General features: G+C 43.2%; 1 protein-coding gene across 1 annotated transcript in view; it reads left to right on the forward strand.

Annotated features, from left to right (window-relative positions):
• Nucleotides 1–3,901: 3,901 nt before the first annotated feature.
• Nucleotides 3,902–19,144, forward strand: part of RFX4 (regulatory factor X4) — a 165,081-nt gene continuing 149,838 nt past the window's right edge. Inside the window, exons 1-2 of the mRNA XM_088837166.1 lie at nt 3,902–3,971; nt 13,675–13,761. Of these exons, the coding sequence (XP_088693292.1) occupies nt 3,902–3,971; nt 13,675–13,761 (157 nt within the window). The remainder of the gene's footprint in view (nt 3,972–13,674; nt 13,762–19,144) is intronic.

Genomic DNA, 19,144 nt, shown 5'->3' on the forward strand with positions numbered 1-19,144 from the left:
ATAACCTCATGGGGTAGATATTTTTAATATAGGAAGAAAATTGAGGTCCATGAGGTTAAGTAATTTGCCCAGGGTTGTGGAGTTTACCTAGCCCCTTTTAAGGGGAAGATTAGAATTAATGCTCTCCTGGCTTCCCAGGCCATGCACCAAGAGATCCAAGTGTCAAACAGAATGATAACAGGAAGGAGCTAAAGAGTAATGCTGGGGAGGTGGGCCTGATATAAGAATTATACTATTGGTAGCTAAGACTTACGTAGTGCTTATCATGGAAACCCTATGCCTCACGATACAAATCCCATGAGGTGCCATTATTACCACTCCCATTTTGCAGATTAAAAAAATTGAGGCTCAAGGAAGTGGGGTTGCTCATCCAAGGTAATCCAGCAGGACAGTCTGACTTGAACCTGGCAGTTGAGCTCACAGTCTGTGTCCTTAACTACTACAATGTTAATTCAAACAATCCAGAAAAGTGCCTCAGACATAAACAGATGCCTGGGACTCATGGAATTCCATGTGTCTACAACTTGTTCTGTGCCACTGCTCTCCCTGTGCCACCTGCTCTCCAGGTATGCTCTCCCCACTGCTAGAAGTGGAGAGAAAATGACATTTTTACAACCTGCTTATGCAATTATGTACATTAACTCTGGTGTTCTCAGGGATATTTTCAGAGCAGAGAGCTGCTTTTACATTGCATTTATCTTTGACAGGAGATGGCACTGAACATCTTAGGTTTAATTTTCTCTAGTCTTCGGAAACTGTTGATGAGTTCAGGATCTGTGAAATATTGGCATTGGTGTATCCTTGGGCTTCCCTTGCTAATTCTTGTTATGTTGCAAATAATGACATCTTGATTAATCTCTGCTCACTTTAGAGTTTTCTATATTGAGTTTTCCTAAAGTAAGAAGAGGCAATAATATTTTTTAGCACATATTGTGTGTCTGGTATTATTTTAGACACAGCTTAGTGCTCACAACAAGACTTTGAGATGTGTAATTATGCGTCTCATAAGATTGCAGGGAGAAATATCAACAACTTCAGACATGCAGATGGTACCACTCTAATGGCAAAAAGTAAAGAGGTACCAAAGTGCTGCTTCATGAGGGTGAAAAAGGAGAGTGAAAAAACTGGCTTAAAATTCAGCATTCAATAAACTAAGATCATGGCATTCAGGCCCATCACTTTGTGGCAAGTAGATGGGAAAAAGTAGAAGCAGTGACAGATTTTATTTTCTTGGGCTCTAAAATCACTGTGGATGAAGACTGCAGCCATGACATTAAAAGATACTCCTTGAAAGGGAATCTATGACAAACCTAGACAGCATATTTAAAAGCAGAGATATCACATAACTGACAACAATCCATACAGTCAGAGCTATGGTTTTTCTAATACTCATGTATGGATGTGAGAATTGGACCACAAAAAAGGCTGAACACTAAAGAATTGATGCTTTCAAGTTGTGGTGCTGGAGAAGACTCTTGAGAGTTCCCTGGACTGTAAGAAGATCAAACCAGTTAATCCTAAAGGAAATCAACCCTGAATATTCATTGGAAGGACTGATGCTGAAGCTCCAGTAATTTGGCCATCTGATGCAAAGAGCTGACTCACTGGAAAAAATCCTGATGCTGAGAAAGACTGAAGGCAAAAGGAGAAAGGGGCGGCATAGGATGAGATGGTTAGATAGCATAACTGACTCAATAGAAATGAATTTGCGCAAACTCCAGGAGATAGTGGAGATCTGAGGAGCTTGGCATGCTGCAGTCCGTCGAGTCGCAGAGTTTTACATGACTTAGCAACTGAACAACAACAAAACATAAGTTAATGCTTAGGTTAGAGTTAGCTGGCTCAGTTGCTAGGCTGTGTGATCTTGGGCAAGTCATTGCTATGATGATGATGTTGACGAGGACGATGGTGCTTGCTTTGAGAAGCAGCATTCCAGGAGATGGCAATAGTGTCACCTTGGACTCACTCACATCATGCAGTGACCGAGACCCCAGCAGATCAAGAAGAGACATGGGACACTGTTCCTGTGGCTAGGCCAGATGAGTGGATACGGTTAGCTAGAAAGAGGACACATTTCTTAACCCTTCTCATCTCACTCATCTGTTCTGATTCAAGCCTTGAAGACTTAAACTCTTATAGTGGCCTCCTACTAGGGGGACATTAAGTGCCAGGTAGCCTGGGGCAATCCTGGTTTACGTATAGTGTGTCAGTCGCTCAGTCGTGTCTGACTCTTTGTGACCCCATGGACTGTGTAGCAAGCCAGGCTCCTCTGTCCATGGAATTCTCCAGGCAAGAATACTAGAGTGGGTAGCCATTTCCTTCTCAAGAGGATCTTCCCGACCCAGGGATCAAACCTGGGTCTCGTGCATTGCAGGCAGATTCTTCACTATCTGAGCTACCATGGAAGCACCCGGTTTATGTATATGGTCCTGGCAAAATTCTTACCAGCATTGGTTTTCAATATCAGAAGTGTCCAGGTTTAGATGATAAGAGGTGTGGTCTCATGCTTCCCTTTCCCTCCCCCACTAAGACTGTGTTCAGCAGCCCCTGATGGAGCTGCCCACAGAGTTGATTTGCTTCTGCCACACTCTGCTCAAAAACTTTTAGAGGTTCTCAACCCTCTGCTGAATAGAATCCAGACTCCTTAACCCAGCCCTGGTATGAAGGCAGCGCTTTTATGTGCTCACGCCCCATAGCATCTTACAGAGTGCTAGTTAAACAGGATAGTCTCATTAAACATGTGTTGAATTAATACCTGTTCTTGAATGTGTCATTTTCCTGCCAGCTCCAGGGCCTTTGCACATGCTGTTTCTTCTGCCACCCTCCCTCTCTCTACCTGGGGTAGTAATATGTGTCTTCTTACTCTTCAGCTGTCAGTTTGATGCTACTTATTCTGAGAAGCCTCTCTGACTCTCATGGGTTAGACCAGACCTTTTTTTTCCCCTCTCCCCTGGCTTTCTTGGTAATGACATCTCTATTTGTGAGATTATTGAATAGCTGACTCCTGCACTAAATGCTAACGTTCCACAAAGACAGAAACTGTCTGTCTTCTTCCCTGCTATGTTCCTACTGCCTAGCTCAGTGCCTCTAACAAGTTACCCCGTAAAGAGTTGATAAACAGACAGTGGGATGTATGAATGTAAGGCCCCTCACAGGCTGAGGCTGTCTTTTCTGAGCCAGTCCAGTTCATGTCACCCGATTAAACCCTGCAACAGAATCTTAGCACACTTGGAATACATATGAGGTTATTACTCCAGCCAGCAAGTCCCTACAAACTTTGGGTGCATCCTAACTTCCTGACCTCATTTCCTACAGCCCTTCCCCTTCCTCCCTCTCCCCTACCACGCTGGTTTCCCACCTCTTCCTCACACCCTCGAGCCCCCTCCCACCTTGGGCCTTTGCACTTCAACATCACCTCCTCTGAGAGGCCCTCAGTGTCCCTACCCCTTAAAACCGAACCCACATCTCCCTCTATCCTATTCCCTGGCTTCATTTCTTCATGATACTCATTGTGCTTTAAGTCGTCCTATTTATTGGTTTTCCTCCATCTCCACCACAGATTATAAGCTCCCTGAGATCAGGGACCTTGCTGCATGTTCACCACTAGAGCCTCAGAACCTGGCAAACAGTCGGTGCCAAATCACTGTTTGGTGGGCCAGGGATGGAATGAGAGCAGGGCCAGGGTGGGGCTGCCCCTTGGAGGCAGGGACAAGGGCCCCTTCCTGGAACCCAGCGGCCCCTGGGGCAAGGCCTGTGCTGTCGCCATGGCAACCCACTGACCTGAGGCGCCCCCACCCTGGAAAGGCCACAGCTGCCCGCCTCCTGGGCCCACTTCCCACACGGACCTGTGTGGCACCACCGTGGGGAGCCCCGGGGGAGAGAAGAAAGGGGCCGAGACAGAATGATCCAGAGGAACGCACATCCTGGCCTGAGGGGAGACAGGAGCAGGCCCCGGCAGTGCGGGTCCACTGGTAATGACTGGGGTCTAGGGGAGGGCTGTGAGGGTGCGCCCTGGGCACCCCCAGAGGGACCTGGGGCCCCGTCCTCCTTGGGTAGCTCCACGTGTGGCCTGTCAGCTCTTTTATGTAGCATTTCTAAAGCTGTGCGTTCCTAAAATAGGCCCCAGCGCAGCGCCCCAAAGACTGTTGATAGAAAGAGGATGAATGCCGCCTTCTATTAAAACCCGGTGACACTTTCTAAGTCAGGCGGCGTTTTCCTCAGGTATTGCATAAGTGAAGAACTCCCTGTTCTCACCCAGTTCCTCAGAAACAAAGCTCATCGTGTTATTCCCCCACTGTTTCAAAATCATGGCTGGCTCCCAGCTGCCTGCAGGCATCTAGGCCTGGGAGAGAGGGCAGTGAGCCCTTTGCAATCTGCTCCTAACGGAATCCCCCACTTGTCCCCTACCATGCCTTGGGTCACGGGTCAGTGGGTTCTTCACCTTTCCCAGAGCCCGTTTTGTGCCTTTGTCCGTGACGGTGGCCCTCTTCCCCAGAACACCCTTCTCTCCTCCTTGGTCTGGCAGATGCTGACCTCTTTAAGGGCCAGTTGAAATGCCTTCCCCGCTACCCTCTGTGAAGCAGCCCAGCTGAGCTGGAAGCCCCTTTTTGTCATCTAGACATACTCCCGGTTACCTGCTGGCTTAGCAAGGCAGGGTGCCGGGGTGACAGCCAACAGCATTGGGGTCAGACAGACCTGTAGTGGTGACTTCATCTAGCTTGTCTGACACTCACGTTCCTCCTTGCAACGTTGAGCTGTTCAGGGCTCTGTTTCAGAACTGCTGTGAGGAGGAGAGGTAAAGCAGAGTGACCAGCGTGGGGAGGTCACTCAATAACTGCTATGTGCGTGTGCTCAGTCCCTCAGTTGTGTCTGACTCTTTGCAACCCCATGGACTGTAGCTCATCAGGCTCCTCTGTTCATGGGATTTTCCAGGCAAGAATACTGAAGTGGGTTGCCATTTCCTCCTTCAGGGGATCTTCCAGACCCAGAAATCAAACCTGCATCTCCTGCATTCAGGTCAGTTCAGCTCAGTCGCTCAGTCGTGTCCGACTCTTTGCGACCCCATGAATCACAGCACGCCAGGCCTGCCTGTCCATCACCATTAGCAGGTGGATTCTTTACCACTGAGCCACCTGGAAAGCCCTCAATATATGCTTGACTGTCCCCGCCATGGCTGTGAACACCTGGTGGATAGAGACCGTGCTTCCCTCATTTTCCCACAAGCCCAGCATGCTAAGTGCTTCACCTGTGTCATTTCAGCTAATTTTTGGAGAAACCTGGGAGGCAGGACTTTAAAAAGGCTCAGGAACCACCTCAGTGTCACATAGTAAGGGGAAGGACTGGGCTTTGAAAGCTAATTTTTCTAACCACTGGCTCCACATTCTTCCTGGCCTGCCTCTATCCTCTCTTTCATCTTGTACTGTCTCCCTGGGGTCACTCTGCATCAGCCATAAACAGGTTCCGTAAACAGATCACTCACGATCCACCTAGGAGCCTTGCCTCTGTGGTCCCAGGTCTCAGAACCTCGGAAGTCCTCACTCCCTCACCACGTTCAGTCTCTGCTCCAGTGCTGTTTCTTTCCAGAGGTCTTCGTAAGGAAGGAAGCCCTGTCCACTGTTCCCTCTTCTTTCTCACTTCATCACAACCATCACTGCCAGCTCTGTGCTTGACACCACTCCAGGCTCTTGAGGACTAGGCACCAAACGAGACACTCAGGGTTGTTAGAATTTACATTTTTAAGAAGGAGGGAAATGTTGTTGTTCAGTCACTCAGACGTGTCCGCCTCTTTGCGACCCCATGGACTGCAGCACGCCAGGCTTCCCTGTCCTTCACCATCTCCCAGAGCTTGCTCAAACTCATGTCCATTGAGTCAATGATACCATCCAACCATCTCATCCTCTGTCATCCCCTTCTCCTCCTGCCTTCAATCTTTTCCAGCATCAGGGTCTTTTTCAATGAGTCGACTCTTTGTATCAGGTGACCACAGTATTGGAGTTTGAGTTTTAGCATCAGTCCCTCAAATAATATTCAGGGTTGATTTCCTTTAGGATTTACTGGTTTGATCTCCTTTCTGTCCAAGGGACTCTCAAGAGTCTTCTCCAGCACCACAGTTTGAAAGCATCAATTCTTCAGTGCTCAGCCCAGCACCACAGTTTGAAAGCATCAATTCTTCAGTGCTCAGCCCAGCACCACAGTTTGAAAGCATCAATTCTTCAGTGCTCAGCCTTCTTTATGGTCCACCTCTCACATCCGTACATGACTACTGGAAAAACCATGGCTTTACTATATAGACCTTTGTTGGCAAAGTGATATCTCTGGTTTTTAGTACACTGTCTAGATTTGTCATAGCTTTCCTTCCAAGGAGCAGGCGTCTTTTAATTTCATGGCTGCATTCACCATCTGAGGGAGAAGGAAATGGCCACCCACTCCAGTATTCTTGCTTGGAGAATCCTGTGGAAAGAGGAGCGTGGTAGACTGCTGTCCATAGGGTCACACAGAATCGGACATGACTAAAGCAGCTTAGCATGCATGCATGCATTGGAGAAGGAAATGGCAACCCACTCCAGTATTTTTGCCTAGAGAATCCCAGGGACAGAGGAGCCTGGTGGACTGCTGTGTATGGGGTCGCACAGAGTCCGACACAACTAAAGTGACTTAGCAGCAGCAGCAGCAACAGTCACCATCTGCAGTGATTTTGGAGCCCAAAGAAATAAAATTTGTCACTGTTTCCATTGTTTCCCCTCTATTTGCCATGAAGTGATGGAACCAGATGACACTATCATAATTTTTTGAATACTGGGTTTTAAGCTGAGTGAGGGAAATAAATAAAAAGAATGCATAAGAAAACATCTTTTCAGGTCCTGAGACCCTTGTCCATCAGAAATATCCTGCTGTAATATATTGGTTTCCTGTTAAACAGCTTTTGTCCATTTCTTCTTTTTAAAATTATTTTATTTTATTTATTTATTTTTTTGGCCGCACCACCTGATATATGGGATCTCAGCTCCCCCGACCAGGGATCGAACTCTCGCCCTCTGTACTATAAGTGCAGAGTCTTAACCACTTGACCACCGGGGGAAGTCCCTGTTCATTTCTTCTGTTAGAACTTTATGCTGAAGACCTTTGATAAGCATTTGCAAAATGAATAGATGAATGGATGAGAGGGAACAACTGGCCTTTGCCTGCTCTTAGGTGGCCTCGGGTACAGTGACTTGAAGCAGGGTTCCCAGTCAGAGTTTGAAGTCAGGCCATGACAATGAGAGCGCTGAATCTTCGCCACTAGACCGCCAGGGCCAGTGGCCAGTGACAAGGCCCTGGCCTGTCAGCTGTGTAGAAATGAATTTCCACATAGAGACAGGAGTGAAACAAGTAATGTGTTTATTAGGAGGAAAAAGGGTACATGCAGACAGACACACAGGTGGGCTCAGGGAGACAGAATGGTAGTTTGAATTACTTTTATGGGGCATTTCTTCTGGGTTTCCTTTGGCCAATCATCTTGCTTTGCCTGGTTCTGAGTCTGTATTGGGTGTATCTTAGGGTCCTCCCCTGTGTGTGTGCACATCTCTTAGCCAAGATGGATTCCAGGGAAGAGACCTATGAGTAGGTTGACATCACCTACTATAGGTGGTGCCCCTTCCCCTTTTGACCTCCAAGGAGCTTTTCTGTGCATGTGTAGTCAGGGAGGTCTCCTTGAGTTCGAGAATGAGGACTGTGTGTTCTTTTATCTTTTATCTGGACAGGGTCCAGCCTCCTCCATGATCCTGCTGTTATGGAGTTTCTGTCCACAGGGGAGAAACTATTCAGCCTGGGGCCCTTCTATCTCCTGCCTCATGCCCGGTAGGATGCAGTGGGAAGAATCAGCATAAGCTTTGCAGCCTGAATATCTGGGTTTGAATTCTGACTTTAACACCTTTGAACTGTGTGACGTTGGCCACACCACTGCCAACAGGCCACAGCTATGTGCAGTTTCCTTATCTGTGCCTACGTACTCAGTCGCTTCAGTTGTGTCTGACTCTTTGTGGCCCTGTGGACTGTAGCCAGTCAGGCTCCTCTGTCCATGAGATTCTTCAGGCAAGAATACTGGAGTGGGTTGCCACACCCTCCTCCAGGAGATCTTCCCAACCCAGGAATTGAACTCACATAACCTTCGGCTACTGTATTGTAGGAGAATTATTTACCGCTGAGCCACGGAGGAAGCCATTCCTTATCTGTAACGTGGTGTAAATTTCTACCCCATTAGGTCGACTGTGAAGCTCAGATCAGGTTCTCCGTGTCAGGGTGCCCTGTAAACTTCAAGGATTATGTGCCTTTTGACAACCAACGTGGTCGGCTCCTTCTGCCAGGCCAATGTGTGTTCGCGAAGCACTGCTCTGAGTCTTGGATTGGCTTGGATGCGCCATGCCCCCAGTGCAGCTACTTCCTAATTGTTATTTGCTGCTGCTGCAAAGGGAAGCAAGATTTCCTCCTGGGAAACCCAGTAACCATTTAAGGCTCTGCTCAACCTCATTTTAGGAACTTGAGAAAGTCACTTCAAATTGGGGTTTCTGAATCTCTGATCTGAAGTGGGGAGGCATGAAGATCGGCCTCTAAGGAATGTGGGTTAAACTCCCTGTAAGACGAAAAATCTACAAGGCATCCTCCTTCCTGCCCATGATCCCAGATGAGTCAGGTGAAAGGATGCTTCACAGCCCAGGAGCCTATGCTTACAGTCATCAGTAAGTAGATCCTGCTGGACACTTAGAGCAAGGCTGGTCCTTCCTAAAAGGTCAGATGGTTTTAATGGATCAAGTATGAGGCAGGTGGGAACAGGAGGTTATAGAAGTGTGACTTGAACTCTGCTTCTCCAGTGTCCCAGAGCACAGCACCAATACTGCTGTGCTGATCACAGTATGAGAACTTTTGTTTTTCATAACAATAAATATAGATATTAAGACATATCACATCATATTGTCCTGAGTCTTAATTTACGACTTTTGCACACATGCAAAAGCTCACATAGTATCTGGCACATAGTAGGAACTTACTGTTATTTTTCAAAAATAGTAATGCATTCAACAATATATTTATTGCACTATATCTGTGCACCCAGGCACAGTGCCAGCTCCTGGGTACAGGTGAACAAAAATGACAGGGTCCCAGCAATCACAAGCTGATGGAGGAGCATCCACCTTGTTTTTTTGATGGCAACTAGAGGGCAGAAACCAGTCTTATTCATGTTTGTATCAGACTCACTTGACTACAGCTTCTTGATCTACATGGGACAAAATACATTTTTGTTGAATGTTTCTTTATTTGGAAAATTGCCTTTGATGTGTTGTCCTTTTTATGCTATTTGTGGTAGAAAAGAAAGCATTAGGAAATTCTATAGACATGTGGATATATCTCCTTAAACACTGTGCATTTTTTTATATCATTCATGTCAATAACATAATGTTCGTTGAAGCCAGTCTACAGGAAAAACTTTATACCAGGCACTAGTGGAGAGTCAAGAGAAATAAAATAAAATGGACTGCGTTCTTAAGATGTTTAAGTTCTGAACTGAGGAGCCTGTTATGTAAAACAAAGGCTTACCAAAAAAATGTAAATAAACTTAGCAAAAATTGTAATATGTAAGTTGAGTTTTGGTACAAGTTGTAATACAAGGCAGACTGTTATCATTGTTGCAATACTGGCAATGTGTTCTGGAGACCGTATGGTGTACGGGATAAGGAGAGCTCAGAGCACACTTGGAGAGACAGCACTGTGGTTATGACCTGAGTGTGAATGCTGATCCTGCCTCTTACTAGCTGGATGACTTTGGACAAGTCATCTAATCTTTCTGAGCCTTAGTTTCCTGATCTCTAAAATGGGCATATGGATAGAACCTATCTTGTAGGGCTGTTATGAGGATTATGTATGATGGTGTACCAAATGCATTTACGTAATGCTTGACCTATAAGAGCTCAGAATATAGTGGCCTTTGTTAAGCCCCTTAATCTACAAATGAGGGCTTCCCAGGTGGCTCAGCGGTAAAGAATCCATTTGCCAATGCTGGAAACATAGGAGAGGAGGATTTGACCCCTGGGTTGGGAAGATCCCCTGGAGAAAGGAATGGCAACCCACTCCAGTATTCTTACCTGGAAAATCCCATGGACAAAGGAGCCTGGCAGGCTACAGTCCATGGGGGTCACAAAGAGTTGGACACGACTGAGCACAGTCACACACACACAGTCTACAAAAGAATAAGATAGATGAGTGCAGTGTTTTATTAAACATTCAATATGCCTTTTCATTCTGGTTGACTAATTCTTGATCTTTGTAAGACCATAACCCATTATTAATAGTTTTAAAGTATGTAATGTTTACTTCAGGTGACCTGAATAGAGGCCTTTCAGTCCTGTGGAGCAACCTGACTTATGGGACACGAGTTGCAGATGTCACTATTAAGGGTCCCCCTAGGGAAGAAGGCACAGCTCAAAAAGCACCTGTGACTCCAAGGCCTGTGGCCTCTATAGATTTTTCAGAATGTTGCATTAATACAGTCTGGAATGCAAGACCTTTGAATGCTCTGGAAACCCCCATGTCTAGAACAACAGAGGTGATGGTTCTGCCAGACCTGGCATGGCTTAGACCCCGTCTAAACCCTCAGAGCTCACTGAGCCTCACATATTCAAACAGATGTTGATTAAATAAAAGATGCCAGAAGCAGGAGAACTGGATGGCTAAAAAGTAGAGGAACAATTTCTCCCAAGAAAGTGCTGAAACAAGTGGGGTTCATTTTGACTAGAAAAAATGAAGACGTGTGGCTTCCTCCTATATCTTACATGTGCCTCAGAGACCAGACCTACTCTGCACTGCTCCAGGAAGCAGAGCTGGGCAGCGGAGTGGACACAAGCTAGAGCCATGGGTCAGAGAGGTCTGAGTCGGGGCAGTGGATGGGGGAAAGGAGTACTTGGTGAGATTTCTTCTCTCTCCCCTCTCTCCCTCCTGCAACCTTGCTTTCATCTCTCTCCAGGGTTGGGGTTGGGCAGTGTGGGGGAGAGGGACTGCCCTCAGGACAGCTCTTACTTGGCTTGAACTCTTGTGGACGGTTGCCGCATCTCTTGATCCGCCTGGTGACCAGAGCCAGCTCCTTTCCAGAATGTTGCAGTGAGCTCTTCAGAGAGGGTTCCCCCTTCCAATTGCTGGGATTATCACCTGCAAGAATAGGCCCCTTTGTGGAATAACAACGATGATAACAAACCTGATTCTGGCACAGGCAAATGGGTGAGAGTGTTCCCTTTTACCGACGAAAGAGAGTGGCAGTGTATTTGTGAATGTGTGTGCCCACACGCACATGAGAGTGAGTAGGTGTGCATACCTAGCTAGGGAGCCCAAGGGCTGGCCTCAAACAATAGAAGTTGATTTTGGTGGTATGGTTAGGTGGAGGGAGGGACTGCAAATTTCATGAGACGCCATCTGACATCAGCCACGGCTGTTTCTAGGGAAAATGTGCCAGGACTTGAAAGGGTTAGAAGATCTGAGTAGAGACATTCTGGAGAATTCTGAGACGAATTCTGGAGATTTGTATCCAGATGTGGTTTTGCATAAGATGTGATGACAAACACCCACCCTATGTTATCACAGCTTTGAAACCACTGCAAGCTGTTTGTTTCTACATTGTGCATTTGCTATTGGAAGAGGGTAGCGTTTTAATGCTTTGAATCTCTCGGCTGCTCCCTGTTTCCTTAGAAATACCAGATTTCCATATCCTTTTAACAAGCTGGTGCCTGTTCCACTCCTTGGATATTTCTCTGCTACTTATTTACAGTTTTGGAAGCAGCTTTTAAGAAAGCAGTTTGTTGAAACATACAATACACACCAAAACCCCAACATTTCTCTCTGCTGTTGGCACTTGCTTTCCTCTCACTACATCGCTCAGGAGCCAGTGTTAGCGTGGTTTCCTTTAACAATATGTTACTAAGTAATGAACTTTTCCTTGGCTCTTTGAATTATGAGGCTTCACATTACTCGATTAAGATTCAGTTGCTCTCTAGGGAAACTGGAGATGAAAATCCTTACTTCAGAGAGTTGTGGTCAGAATTCAATGAAATATGTTAACATTAAAATAGGGGTTCAGTAAATGCCAGCTCCCATATTATAAAGAAGGCAGCAGGCAACAGCACTGTTCAAAAGCACACATTCATAGGTGTAATAATCTGCTCTAATACTAATATGCATCCCCCCGAATTATCACCATTCTACAAAACTGCACAACAAAAAGCACAGCATTCACTGGAATAATAAACTAGGGGCACAATGCTTAAAAACTTTGTCAGTGACGCATGGGGAAAAAGATAGGACACTAATAAAAAGGATAACACAGTTTTACACATGTTAAATGGTTAAGAGGCATATAAATACAATAAGTATGGCACTTGACCTTGAAAAAGACTTGAAATTTGCTTTTGGGAGTGGACTTTGGTAGGGCCACAGCTTGTGTGTTATTGTGAAATGGTGGAACGTGGTCTATCTGGGCAGGTGTGGCTCACAACCCATGCTGTAAACTCAAGTAGCTAGTAGATGTTTGAGGGTTGAGCACGTGTGTCTTTTGCATATTCCTACAGGGCTCAGTTCAGCTATGTGCAGTTTCTGCATTCACTTAATGTTTTCTAAGAAAGAAATCAAGCATAAGCAAACAGAAAATTTGTGCTAGGCGAAAATGGTTCCCTAATGTATCGCTTTGATTGAACACATTTGTGGTTTCAAAACAAACATTGTAGCAGAACTGATGTACTTAGCTGATGCTGTTGAATGAATGAATGAACAGTGCATGCTCTAGATCATAGGAAAAGCATTATGCTACTTCATGGAAAGTACACTTGTAGTGTTTGGAATTGGATTTAAAAAAAAAAAATCTTACAGTCTTCGGGTTTTAAAACTAATGGAGGGACTTCCCTGGTGGTCCAGTGGCTAAGATGCCGTGCTCCCAGTGCAGGGGACCCAGGTTCCATCCCTGGTCAGGAAACTAGATCCCACATGACACAACTAAAAGTTCACATGTTGCAACGAAGACTGAAGATCCTGTGTGCCACAGCTAAGACCCAGCAGAGTCAACTAAATAAATTTAAATAAATAAAATAATAGGTAACTATTCCAGACCTTCTGAAGCCTCCTCCTGTGGTGACCTTCAGTCTGGGCTTGGAAGAGCCCCTTCAGGGATCACTGACAGAGTAGGGTTGGAGGAAGCTGCAAGTTTCCCTGCCCTCCTCTTCAATCAGAACCCTCAGGGTTGTATCTGCTTTTCTGTTTGTTTTCTTATGAATTAAGGGTTCTGCTGCTAATTCACAAGTCTCCAAACCAACAGTGATTCAGTTGACCAAATTTTGTTTTACAAATTAGTTCTCAGGAATGTATTACTATCTTCTTTTTGAAGAAAGATAATTCTCAGTGGATACTTAGTTGGTACTAATACTCCAAAATTAGTCAAATTTGGCCAAGAAATACTCAAGTGGGGCTTCGAATTACCGTTTTGCCTCCAAGCTACTCAGCAAAGTCTCATCAGCAATGGTGCATACTGGGCTTCATGTTAAATCCAACTCCAGTCTGGGCAGATCTCAGATGAAAGTTGATGTGCATTTAAATCTAGTGCATTGATGATGTTCCTGTCTCTTTGCAAACACCAACAGTGTGATTTTCTTTATTTTTCATTTTTAGAGAGCTGGATTGAAAGATGTCTCAATGAAAGTGAAAACAAGCGTTATTCCAACCACACGTCTCTGGGGAATGTTTCTAATGATGAAAGTAAGTGTTTAAAACTCAATCTTCCATGATGTCCTGGCTATGGGCTGTGTTCTGATGAGGAATGGTGCTTCTGGAATGCTAGACTAGGTTATGTCACCCGAAACAAGAGGCTCTCCACCCATTTATGAAATACCCAAGTCTTCCTTATAATATCCTCCAGGAGGGAGTTCAATGCATTCAGATGCATGTGGACAAACTTGCTGTTTACACATTCTCATTGTCTGAGTCCCTAAAGACTCCATCTCAGTGATGCTCCAGTGGGAAAACGTGGACTTTGAATGGGAAAGGCCATTCTCTGTAGATATGAACTTAAAGGAGTGTGTCATGGGACTGTTGTTTTAAAATCACAAATGTCTTTGGTGTTGGAAAGTAACAATTTCTCCTGCATCTTGAACTAAAGAATTGGAATTGATGGAAAGATATAAATTGCTGTGTTTGTTCCTTTCCCTGTGTTATGTCAGGCTAAGGCTTCTGGATACCTTATATTAAGAGCAGAAGACTACTTGGGACTTGTATTTGCCCCTAAAGCACTATAAAAATGGGGCAGCTTATTATGAAGTCATTTCCAACAGGGATAGAATGTCTTTCTTAGTTGGTAAAGTGCATCTTCTTAGTTCAGTTTTCTCAAAGATTCAGGGAATATTCAGGGAAGATTTAGCCATACTGTTGTATGTCACAGTAGGTTTTCTTTTTCATTGCTGCATAGTACTCCACTGTCTGCTTCAATCACAGTGTATGTATTGATTTAAATGTTGACGGATATTTAAACTGCTTCAAGTTTTTGACTGTTTAAGCATTTCTGAACATTCTTTTTTAAAGTTTATTTTAATGTGGTAGAATATGCCTGATGTAAAATTGATCATTTTAACCATGTTAAGTATATAATTCAGTGGCCTTAAGTACTTTCACCTCATTGTGCAACCATCACCACTATCCATCTCCAGGACTTTTTTTCATCTCCCCAAACTAAAATGCTGTATCCATTAAGCAATAGCTGTCCATCCCCCTTTCCCCCTAGTCCCTAGCAATTACTATTCTACTTTCTGCTATTCTTTATGAATTTGACTAACTGTAAGAATTTCATATAAGTGGAATCATATAGTATTTGTCCTTTTGTGACTGGCTTATTTCACTTGGCATAATATTCATCCATGTTGTAGTGTGTATCACAATTTCCTTCCTTTTTAAGGCTGAATGACACTCCACTGTATGAATATACACCACATTTTGTTTATCCATTCATCCATTGATGGACATTTGGGCTATTTCTAATTTTTGGCTATTGTGGATAATGCTGCTATATACACAGGTGAACAAATAACTGGTTGAGTTCTGCTTTCATTTCTTTTGGATATATAACCAGAAGTGAAGTTGCTGGATCATATGGTAATTTCCATATTTACTATTTTGAGGCACTGCTGCATTTCCATGGTGGCTGCCCCATTTTACATTCTCACCAGCAATGTGCTAGAGTTCCAATTTCTCAACATTCTTGCTAATACTTTTTGGTAATAGTCATTCTAATGTATAAGGTAGTATCTCATCGTGGTTTTGATTTGGGAACTCCAGGAGTTGGTGATGGACAGGGATGCCTGGCGTGCTGTGATTCATGGGGTCGCAGAGAGTCGGACATGACTGAGCGACTGAACTGAACTGAACTGAATGATTAGTGATGTCGAGCATCTTTTCATGTACTAAGTGACCGTTTGTATTATGTATACTTTGGAGTAATGCCTATTCAAGTCTTTCAGCCATTTTTGAAACATAAAGCTTGTGAACTTTGAAATTTTTATGTGTTTATTTTTGGCTGTGCTGGGTCTTTGTTGCTGCATGCAGGCTGTCTCTAGTTGTGGCAAGCAGGGACTATTCTCTAGCTGTGGTGCACAGGCTTCTCATTGGGGTGGCTTCTCTTGTTGAAGAGCATATGGACTCTGGGATGCACATGGGCTTCAGTATCTGTAACCCATGGACTTAGTTCCCCCGGGGCATATGGAATCTTCCTGAACCAAGGATCAAACCTGTGTACCCTGTGTTGGCAGGTGGATTCTTAACCACTGAATCACCGAGGAAGTCCTTTTGATCACTTTTAAAAAATCAGATAGTTTATTTCTGTGGTTGTTGAATTGTAGGAACTGGCCTAGTGATTAGTGATATTGAACATTCTTTCATGTGCTTATTGATTATTTGGTTTATTCTTTGTAGAAATGTCTATTTAAGTCTCTCAACTACTAGCTCTTTATATATCTTGTATATTAACCCCCTATTAAATGTATGTGTTGCAAACATTTTTCTCCTATTCTGTGGGTTGCATTTTACTCTGTTGATTGTGCTTTTTGAGGCACAGTTTTCAATTTTAATGTAGTCTAATTTATCTATTTTTTCTTTTTCTTAAATTCATTTATTTTTAATTGAAGGATAATTGCTTTACAGTATTGCATTGGTTTCTATCAAACATCAATATGAATCAGCCGTAGGTTTACCCGGGTCCCCTCCCACTTGGACTTCTATTTTCTCTTTTATCTGTGCTTTGGTGTCCATATTCAAGAAATCATTGCCAAATCCAATGTCATGAAGGTTTTCCTTTGTTTTCTTCTGAAAGTTTTATAGTTTTAGCTCTTATGTATAGGTTTTTTATTCATTTTGAGTTAATTTTTGGTAACTTTTCACTTTTTCTTTTCTCAGTTTACATCTTTTTAAAATTTCATGTACTTCTGCTCTTATCTCTAGGTTTTCCTCCCTTGCACTTTCTTTGGGTTCAATTTTTTGCCTTTTTCTATTGTGAGATAGACACTTAGATCATTGATTTTCAACTTTTTCTAAGGTAGGCATTTAAAGTTATAAAAATTCCTCTAAGTACTACTTAACTGTATCACATAATTTTTCTTGTGTCATACTTGTATAATTATACAGTCAAACTTATTTTTTAATTCCTATTGTGATTTGTTCTTTTACCCATGATTTATTTAGAAATCTATTGCTTAATTTCTAAAAACTTGGGGATTTCCTAGTTGCCTTTCTACTACTGATTGCTATTATAATTCCACCACGGTCACAGAACATATTCTGTATGACTTCAATGTTTAAAATTAGTAAGACTTGATTTTTGTCCAAACATATGTTCGATTTGGCAAATGCTCACGTATGCTTGTAAGGAATGAGTATTCTGCCATATTTGGATGGAATATCCTACAGGTATCAATTAGATCAGGTTGGTTAATCATGTTTTTCAGATGTTCCATATCCCTATGGATTTTTAATGTTGTCTCTAAGGTACTGAGAGAGGTATTACAGTGTGATTACCTATCTTTTCAGTTTTGTTAATTCCTGTTTTACATGTTTTGATGTATTCATTTCTTAGAAATTTAGGATTGTTGAATCCTCTTGTTGAAATGCTGTCCCTCCTTTTGTTGGGTTTCCCAGGTGGCTCAGTGGTAAAGAATCCTCCTGCCAATGCAGGAGACACAGGAGACTTGGGTTCAATTCCTGGTCAGAAAAATCCCCTGGAGAAGGAAATGGCAATCCACTCCAATATTCTTGCCTGGAGACTCCCATGGACAGAGGAGCCTGGAGGGCTACAGTCCATGGGGTCAAAAAAGTCACACATGACTTAGCAACTAAACAACAGCATCTCCTTATGTCTAGTAATACTTATTGCCTTCATGTCTATTTTATCTGATGTTACTATAACTATACCAGCTTTCTTTTTTATTGGGATTGTTGTGGTATATCTTTGTCTTTTTATTTTCAATCTTTCTGAATTCAATATTAGGATTTTTTATATAGTTTTAAAAAAGCAGTCAGATTATCTTTAACTGGAATATTCAGATCATTTAAATGTGATGTATTTACTTACATTGTTGAGCTTAAATCTGCAGACTTGCTGTTTAGTTTTTATTTCTCCCATCTGACTTTATTTCTTTATTCCTCCCTTGTTCCATTTTTGGGGGAAGGATTAACACGGTTAAATATTTTAAAGTGTTTTTCTCTGCTAACTCTCCAGTTAGATGTTCTTTTGGAGCGTTTCACTCAGGGATTGCATCCTGCACCCTTCCTTTCATGTCTGCGTCACATGAATCCTTCCCCCACTTCAAATACAGGGCATGAACACTCTCACTGCTTGACCTCATTTAACACTTTTCCATCATCTGTGCCATTGCTTTAGTGTGTTTTACATCTACCTATGTCATAAGCCCTGTAAGACATTTTTATCATTGTTTTACATATTAGTCAATATTTATTGATATTTATTCACACGTTGACCCTTTCCAGGGCTCTTCATCCCTGTCAGCAAGTCCATGTTTCCATCTTGGATAACTTTTTTCTTTTCCTTCGTAACTTTATTTATTTATTTAGGCTTCAATGTGCGGCATGTGGAATCTTTGCAGGATCCTAGTTTTCTGACCAGGGATTGAACCCATGACCTCTGCATTGAGAGCACAGTCTTAACCACTGGACACCAGGGAAGCTCAGGGATCATTACTTCTTTAACCCAAAGAAATTCCTTTACTATTTTTGGTAGGGCCATATAGAGTAGTGTAGATCATGAAAACCATTGTTTTTTCACCTTTATTTTTGAAAGATATTTTTGCTGAATATATAATTCTAGTTTAGTAAGATTTTTATTTCCCTTTCAACCCTTTAAAGTTTTCATTGCATGGTTCTCTGGTTTCTAAAAGTTAGTCATCAGACTTTCTTTTACTCATTTGAATGCAGGATGTCTTTTTGTATCAGACAAAAAGATATTTTTCTTTGTCTTTAGTTTACAGCAGTTTGACTGTGATGTTCTATGCCAGGTTCAATTACTGGTCTGGGAACTAGATCCTGCCTGCTGCAACTAAGATCTGGTACAGCCAAATAAATAAATAAATATTTAAAACATTTCTTACCTCTTAAAAAAAACTGTCTCTTCTGTAGGTCCCTGCTCTCAAAGAATTTTCATTCCAGAAAGGAAGCTAAGGTGCATGTTTGCATATTAGTAAGGCAAGGTTGTATGTGATAAATTCCACTTGAATTGTTCAGGGAGTTCTACCTTGTCATACCAGGTATGTTCTTGGATTCCAGTATGACCTCACTGGAAGCTTGTTAGAAATGCAGAATCTCAGGCCCACTCCAGACCAACTGAGGCAAACTCTGCATTTTAACAAATCCCCAAGTGATTAGAATGCATGCTAAAGTTTGGGATCAGTCACACAGTTGGAAAATGACTAGGGAAGGCGTCTTGAAGGAGGTGGCATTTGCATTGGGTCTCCTAGGATCCATGTGGTTCCTTTAAGTAAAGGACTGGGAGGCAAAAACCCACAAGGCAGAGTTTGAACTTGAAGAGTTTTCCACACTGTCTTGAGCAGAGAGATGGAAGGGTCATGGGAACCAGGATTGGGGAGGA

This window comes from Moschus berezovskii, chromosome 6, assembly GCF_049115385.1.
Source record: "Moschus berezovskii isolate FMDL1 chromosome 6, NW_MosBer_1.0, whole genome shotgun sequence".
Taxonomy (NCBI): domain Eukaryota; kingdom Metazoa; phylum Chordata; class Mammalia; order Artiodactyla; family Moschidae; genus Moschus; species Moschus berezovskii.